Below are 8345 nucleotides of genomic sequence, written 5' to 3' on the forward strand. Positions count from 1 at the left end.
AGAGGAATGAAGTACTAATATGTGATACAATATGAATAAACATTGAAAACATTGTACTAAGTGAAAGAAGTCAGACATAAAAAGTCACATGTTGCATGACTTCATTTATATGAAATATTCAAAATAGGTAAACCCATTGAGCCAGAAATCAGATTGGTGTTTGAAGAGGGATAGGGGGAAGGAGAAATGAGAAGTGATTGCTTAATGGGTACAAGGTTTTCTTTTGGGGTGACTAAATGTTTTGCAGCAATAGAAGTGGTGGTAGCCCAACATTGTGAATTTACTAAATGTCACTAAATTGTACATTTTAATATTATTATTTTGTTTTGTGAATTTCACCTTAATGAAAAAAAGAAAGACAAAAATTTTGTGTGCACATGGAGACACAACTAAGGCTAGATCTGTAGTGGGAGGCTGAAAACTGGGAGGTGTGAAAGGCTGGCAGTCCAGTGGGCACAGACCACAGACTCTGAGAGGTGGAAAGACACAGTTGTCCTTGAGGATAGTGACAAAATATAAACAACTCTCTGCCTGTGGTGAGCAACAATAAACATTTGAAGATGTGGATGGTTAGATAATGCTGCTCAGGGGAAAGCGAGTCATTGGATTACAATCTCTTAGAAGAAGAGCCTGTAAGTTTTTGACTCAAAACATCAGAATCATTTGGTTGGCCCATGTGTATTGGCTGTACATATATTTACTACCACTGTTCTCTCTTCAGCATCAGAATACCTGTATCTGCTTCTTGCAAACACACTTGAAGAATTTGTTCTTATTTCTCCATCCCTCCAACCCCACTGTGACTAAAGTCTCATGAGTGTGGTTCATGAAGCAGCATTGAGGTTGCCTGGGAGCTTGTTATAAATGCAGAATCTTAGTCTCCATTCCAGAATCAGCATTATAAGATTCCCTAATAATTTGTATGCATATTGACATTTGATAAGTAAGTTCCCACCTATAAAGAATAAAACGGAGAAGCAAATGAGATTCATTTTCTCCAGGGCATGATAATGTCTGATTTCAGTTATACCAATTGGGATTATTTCTTAACATGGTTTATCTTTTCAGATACATTTCTTAAAACGAGCAAGTTATGGTATCCAGCCCCTTGAAAGAATGTAGGCTGGCATGAGTCATCTTCCTTCATGCTTGTTTTCAAGATTGATTTTATTTGTGCCATACTCTTGTCACAGTAGTTTTCTTTCCCTTCCTTAATCACTCCAAACTCTTCCCTGTACCAGGGCCTTCGCATATGTAAATCCCACTGCTTTGAATCCTTCTTCATTAGACTCCTCCCCTGTTTGACTTCTCATACTCTTTAAATATCAGAGGAGATGCTACCTTTCCAGAAAATCCATTCCACATCACCTCATCCAACGCAGATCCTCTTGTTTTTCTCTCCAGTGGTACTGAAACCAAGAAGGACACTGGGGACTCCTGGGCATGGAAGGCTTTATGTCCCCCATTTCTTGTTTGTAGGGAATAGACTCCAGCCTCCATGACCTTCCCTGAGTTCCAAAGGGCAGATTATAACAGTTGCTAATCAAGGAAGAGAGGGGATGCAGAGATGAGAGAGGAGCAGCCAAGAAACAATAGTATAGCCTTGGGACAGGGTCCTGGTTCTGCCTCAAGGGTTAAACAACAATATCTTTGAGCTCTTCTACAGAACTAAAACCCCCAAAATGGAAGATATCAGCATTCTTCATTCCAGATTTAAGGGACCAGAGAAGTTCTTCAAGAAGTCCACCCAAGGCCAGATTAAAGGAACCATAGAAACTCATCAGATTACCTGAGACCAAATTAAAGGAGTGCAGGTTCTGCACACACCCTAAACTTATCAGCAATCCCAACCTTGAACCATTGCTATAAAACTCCTCACCAGGGCTTCCCTGGTGACACAGTGGTTGGGAGTCCGCCTGCCAATGCAGGGGACACGGGTTCGTGCCCCAGTCCGGGAAGATCCCACATGCCGCGGAGCGGCTGGGCCCGTGAGCCATGGCCGCTGAGCCTGTACATCCAGAGCTTGTGCTCTGCGGCGGGAGAGGCCACAGCAGTGAGAGGCCCGCATACCGCAAAAAAAACCAAAAACAAACAAACAAAAAACCCCAAAAACCTCCTCACCAAATTGTCCCAGGTTGGGACACACAGTTTTTGAGGACAGGAGCCTGCTCTGTCTCCCTTGTCTGGCAAAGCAATAAAGCTACACTTTTCTATTTCACCCAAAACTCTGTCTCTGAGATTCAATTCAGCACCAGTGTACAGAAGCCAAGTTTTCGGCATCAGTACCCTGCTTATTTTCTTCCTAGCATCACAGTTTATAATTGTATATACATTTATGTGAATACATAACTGTGTATAAACTAACTAGCAGAGTAAAGTGGTTATGAACACAGACTCTGGAGCCAGGCTCCCTGATTTCTAACCCTGGCGATCACTGCTTTCCTCCTGGGCCTCAGAACACCTGCAAAACACATTCAAGTATGTTTCTTTTCTGCACCATCCCCACTTCCCCCATAACAGTGTGACATTAAGCAAGTTACTTAAGTGTTGTATGCCTTCTTTCCTCTTCCTTAAAGTGAGGATAGTGTATATTTCATAGGGCCCTATGAGAAGTATTGATGGGAATGAGGAGAAGCAGGGGAATTTTAACCTGAGGACATTCAGAATATTTAATTCTAGAGATGGGTTCAATTTTGCAAGTAGGCAAAGACATGGGTCTCTGCTCCCACGCTGGGGAGTGGCTCTTGAATGTGTAAGTGAATTCTCCCTCTTTCTACATCTTATACATATTTCCCAAGTTTCTGTCCTCCTTACACTTTTCTCCTTAACTTCATTTATTACTTCTATGCTGTGACTTCTAAGCTTCCAGCCTCAGCTCTACCTCCAGTCCTAAATTTCCAGCTGCTTTCAGGAAATCTTCTCATGGATATCACACTAACATCTTAAAATTAATAGCTCCAAAATAGAAATCACCTTCTCTTCATGGCTGCTCCCTCATCCCCACAACTTTGTAACCTTCTTTGGCTACTCTGAAATTTCATCCCCCTCCCCAGTATTTCATATTTCCTTTCCCTGTTTGATTTATTTCATTCTTATCATTTATCACTATCAAATATAATATTTCACTTATTTATCTTGTTTATAGTTTGTCTCCCCTGCTAAAAATTTAACTCCATGAGAGCAGGAATTTTTGCCTCCTTTGTTCATGGTGTATCCCCAGGAACTAGAACAGTGCCAGGCATCCAGTAGGTGCTCAATGAATATTTATTGGACGACAGTGAATTCTCTTCCCCCCTAATTCCCATTGCCAGTTAATCTAGTTAATTCTACATCTATGATGATTTTTGCTTCTGTCCTTCTTTCTCTTGTGCAGCTACCATGTTTATTCAACTGTCACTGTTCCTCAAAAATATTGCAAGAGCTTGCCACCTACTGGCTAATGAAATTTGGGCAAATTATTTAAAAAGGGGATAATAATAGTATAGACTCATAGAACTGTCATAAGCCTTATGTATATGATGTATGTACAGCATTTGACCCAGTTCCTGGAACAGTATGAGCCCTCAATGAATATTAACTATTTTTATCTGCTACCCTGGGCTAGTTCTGGGCTAGCTTTCCTGTTTTGTCTTCTGCCCCATCTTATACTTTGGCGCCAGTTGACCACTTGTGATTCTCCAAACCTGACATGAACCTTCATGCTTTCCATGGAATGGACAGCAGGGAATGAGAAGCAGGCAGGATCAGAGAATTCCTTTCTGTCTGCCAAATTAGGTACTGCTGGATTAGATAGCCCCTGATTTGCCTCAAAGGAAAAGAAAGCTGGAGAACGCTTTTTATCACAGTAAGCAAAAACTGAGAGGACTATTTCTAGTGTTTTAGTTGGGTTCAGAAATTTCAGCTAAGCTGAACCATAGAGTTTCAATATTTCCAATGAAGATCGTGAGGCTCAGGAGGAACGTGTAACCTACCTGTGATACCACAGTAAGTAAGAAGGCTTCTTTTCTTAACTTTAGGTCTCCTTATACCACAACATGCTGGTCATAAACCCCAAACAGTCTTGTCTCATAAAATCACATTTCCCATGCCCCAGCAGATAATTCACTTAAATGAAAACACAGTTGAAGCTGTTAACTCTGAACCATCTCAGGCCATAAGCTTTTAGGTTGAGAGGCAATTTATCAGGCACCACTGTGAGCCCCACCAGATCCCTTGGCAGAAAGACAGACAGACACCTATAAATAGGTGATTTAGATTGAGCAAGCTGCACAAAACCAGGAGTGACTCATGACTACATGGGTCCGCTTCAGCATTTACCTGGGCCAAGGCAGAAGACAAGCGTGGACTGGAACAGCCAGATCATGCTCTTAGCAGTGGAGAATGGTGCTGGAGACCTCAAGGCAGGCAATGTTCTTGACATTCTCTCATAAACTGAAAGTGCTTCTACTGAAACTGCCTTCTTCCTCTCAGAGGCGTGGCAAGGCCTTCTTCCCACATACAAAGAGTCCCAGTTTTATTTTATTACTCTTTTTACTTCTTTTCTGAGCAAAGTGCAAAAATCTTGTGTGTGATGTGAATTGGAATTTTCACTATCTATATCCTTTTTTCTTTCTTTTTTATGGTAGTAAAACAACCTAAATTACATATTGTGGTTAGGCAACCTAAAATTTACTGGGTTTTTTTTTGAATTTTATTTTATTTTTTTATATAGCAGGTTCTTATTAGTTATCCATTTTACACATATCAGTGTATATATGTTAATCCCACTCTCCCAATTCATCACACTCCCACCCCCAACCCCCTGCCACTTTCTCCCCTTGGTGTCCATATATTTGTTCCCTACAACTGTGCCTCTATTTCTGCCCTGTAAACCGGTTCATCTGTACCATTTTTCTAGGTTCCACATATATGCATTAATATACAATATTTGTTCTTCTCTTTATGACTTACTTCACTCTGTATGACAGTCTCTAGATCCATACACGTCTCTACAAATGACCAAATTTCGTTCCTTTTTATGCTTGATTAATATTCCATTGTATATATGTATCACATCTTCATTATCCATTCATCCATCAATGGACATTTAGGTTGCTTCCATGACCTGGCTATTGTAAATAAAGCTGCAATGAACATTGGGGTGCATGTGTCTTTTTGAATTATGGTTTTCTCTGGGTATATGCCCAGTAGTGGGATTGCTGGGTCATATGGTAATTCTATTTTTAGTTTTTTAAGGAACTTCCATACTGTTCTCCATAGTGGCTGTATCAATTTACATTCCCACCAAGACGGTAAGAGGATTCCCTTTTCTCCACACCCTCTCTGGCATTTATTGTTTCTACATTTTTGAATGATGATGGCCATTCTGACCGGTGTGAGGTGATACCACATTATAGCTTTTTTTTTTTTTTTCGGGTATGCGGGCCTCTCACTGACGTGGCCTCTCCCATTGTGGAGCACAGGCTCCGGACACGCAGGCTCAGCGGCCATGGCTCACGGGCCCAGCCGCTCCGCAGCATGTGGGATCTTCCCAGACTGGGGCATGAACCCGTGTCCCCTGCATCGGCAGGCGGACTCTTAACCACTGCGCCACCAGGGAAGCCCGAACATTATAGCTTTGATTTGCATTTCTCTAATGATTAATGATGTTGAGCATCCTTTCATGTGTTTGTTGGCAATCTGTATACCTTCTTTGGAGAAATGGCCATTCAGGTCTTCTGCCCATTTTTGGATTGGGTTGTTTGTTATTTTGATATTGAGCTGCATGAGCTGCTTGTATATTTTGGAGATTAATCCCTTGTCAGTTGTTTCATTTGCATATATTTTTTCCAATTCTTTGGGTTGTCTTTTCGTCTTGTTCATGGTTTCCTTTGCTGTGCAAAAGCTTAAGTTTCATTAGGTCCCATTTGTTTATTTTTGTTTTTATTTCCATTTCTCTAGGCGGTGGGTCAAAAAGGATCTTGCTGTGATTTATGTCAGAGTGTTCTGCCTATGTTTTCCTCTAAACCTTTGACAGTGTCTGGCCTGACATTTAGGTCTTTAATCCATTTTGAGTTTATTTTTGTGTATGGTGTTAGGGAGTGTTCTAATTTCATTCTTTTACATGTAACTGTCTGGTTTTCCCAGCACCACTTACTGAAGAGGCTCTCTTTTCTCCATTGTATATTCTTGCCTCATTTATCAAAGATAAAGTGACCATATGCAGCAGGCAGATTCTTAACCACTGTGCCACCAGGGAAGTCCCTGATAGTATCATTTGATGCACAAAAGTTTTTCGTTTTAATGAAGGCTGGTTTATTTGTTTTTTCTTTTGTTGCCTATGCTTTTGGTGTCATATTCAAGAAATCGTTGCCAAATCCAATGTAATGAAGATTTCTTTTTACATCTTTATTGGAGTATAATTGCTTTACAATGGTGTGTTAGTTTCTGCTTTATAACAAACTGAATCAGTTATACATATACATATGTTCCCATATCTCCTCTCTCTTGCGTCTCCCTCCCTCCCACCCTTCCTATCCCATCCATCCAGGTGGTCACAAAGCACCGAGCTGATCTCCCTGTGCTATGTGGCTGCTTCCCACTAGCTATCTATTTTATGTTTGGTAGTGTATATATGTCCATGCCACTCTCTCACTCTGTCACAGCTTACCCTTCCCCCTCCCTATATCCTCAAGTCCATTCTCTAGTAGGTCTGTGTCTTTATTCCCGTCTTACCCCTGGGTTCTTCATGACATTCTTTTTCTTTGATTCCATATACATGTGTTAGCATACGGTATTTGTCTTTCTCTTTCTGACTTACTTCACTCTGTATAACAAACTCTAGGTCCATCCACCTCACTACAAATAATTCAATTTCGTTTCTTTTTATGGATGAGTAATATTCCATTGTATATATGTGCCACATCTTCTTTACCCATTCATCCGATGATGGACACTTAGGTTGTTTCCATCTCCTGGCTATTGTAAATAGAGCTGCAATGAACATTTTGGTACATGACTCTTTTTGAATTATGGTTTTGTCAGGGTATATGCCCAGTAGTGGTATTGCTGGGTCATATCGTAGTTCTGTTTGTAGTTTTCTAAGGAACCTCCATACTGTTCTCCATAGTGGCTGTACCAATTCACATTCCCACAAACAGTGCAAGAGTGTTCCCTTTTCTCCACACCCTCTCCAGCATTTATTGTTCCTAGATTTTTGATGATGGCCATTCTGACTGGTGTGAGATGATTTCTCACTGTGGTTTTGATTTGCATTTCTCTAATGATTAATGATGTTGAGCATTCTTTCATGTGTTTGTTGGCAGTCTGTATATCTTCTTTGGAGAAATGTCTATTTAGGTCTTCTGCCCATTTTTGGATTGGGTTGTTTGTTTTTTTGTTTTTGAGCTGCATGAGCTGCTAATAAATTTTGGACATTAATCCTCTGTCATTTGCTTCATTTGCAAATATTTTCTTCCATTCTGAGGGTTGTCTTTTCGTCTTGTTTATGGTTTCCTTTGCTGTGCAAAAGCTTTGAAGTTTCATTAGGTCCCATTTGTTTATTTTGTTTTTATTTCCATTTCTCTAGGAGGTGGGTCAAAAAGGATCTTGCTGTGATTTATGTCATAGGTGTTCTGCCTATGTTTTCCTCTAAGAGTTTAATAGTTTCTCACCTTACATTTAGGTCTTTAATCCATTTCGAGCTTATTTTTGTGTATGGTGTTAGGGAGTGATCTAATCTCATACTTTTACATGTACCTGTCTAGTTTTCTCAACACCACTTGTTGAAGAGGCTGTCCTTTCTCCACTGTACATTCCTGCTTCCTTTATCAAAGATAAGGTGGCCATATGTGCGTGGGTTTATCTCTGGGCTTTCTATCCTGTTCCATTGATCTATCTTTCTGTTTTTGTGCCAGCACCATACTGTCTTGATTACTGTAGCTTTGTGGTATAGTCTGAAGTCAGGGAGCCTGATTCCTCCAGCTCCGTTTTTCATTCTCAAGATTGCTTTGGCTATTCGGGGTCTTTTGTGTTTCCATACAAATTGTGAAAGGTTTTGCTCTAGTTCTGTGAAAAATGCCAGTGGTAGTTTGATAGGGATTGCATTGAATAAGTAGATTGCTTTGGGTAGTAGAGTCATTTTCACAATGTTGATTTTTCCAACCCAAGAACATGGTATATCTCTCCATCTATTTGTATCATCCTTAATTTCTTTCTTCAGTGTCTTATAATTTTCTGCATACAGGTCTTTTGTCTCCTTAGATAGGTTTATTCCTAGATATTTTATCCTTTTTGTTGCAATGGTAAATGGGAGTGTTTTCTTGATTTCACTTTCAGATTTTTCATCATTATTATATATGAATGCC

At 40.2% G+C, this 8345-nt stretch overlaps 1 protein-coding gene across 3 annotated transcripts in view; it reads right to left on the bottom strand.

The window, feature by feature from the left end:
• Nucleotides 1-4420, bottom strand: part of SLAMF6 (SLAM family member 6) — a gene marked incomplete at its 5' end in the record, with an annotated part of 29952 nt that extends 25532 nt beyond the window's left edge. For all 3 annotated transcript variants that reach the window (XM_082614596.1, XM_082614595.1, XM_082614594.1), the window contains one exon: nt 4318-4420. In XM_082614596.1, coding sequence (XP_082470722.1) covers nt 4318-4420 — 103 coding nt within the window. The remainder of the gene's footprint in view (nt 1-4317) is intronic.
• Nucleotides 4421-8345: the final 3925 nt, after the last annotated feature.

Source organism: Mesoplodon mirus, assembly GCF_964341445.2.
Source record: "Mesoplodon mirus genome assembly, chromosome: 3".
In the NCBI taxonomy this organism is placed as follows: domain Eukaryota; kingdom Metazoa; phylum Chordata; class Mammalia; order Artiodactyla; family Ziphiidae; genus Mesoplodon; species Mesoplodon mirus.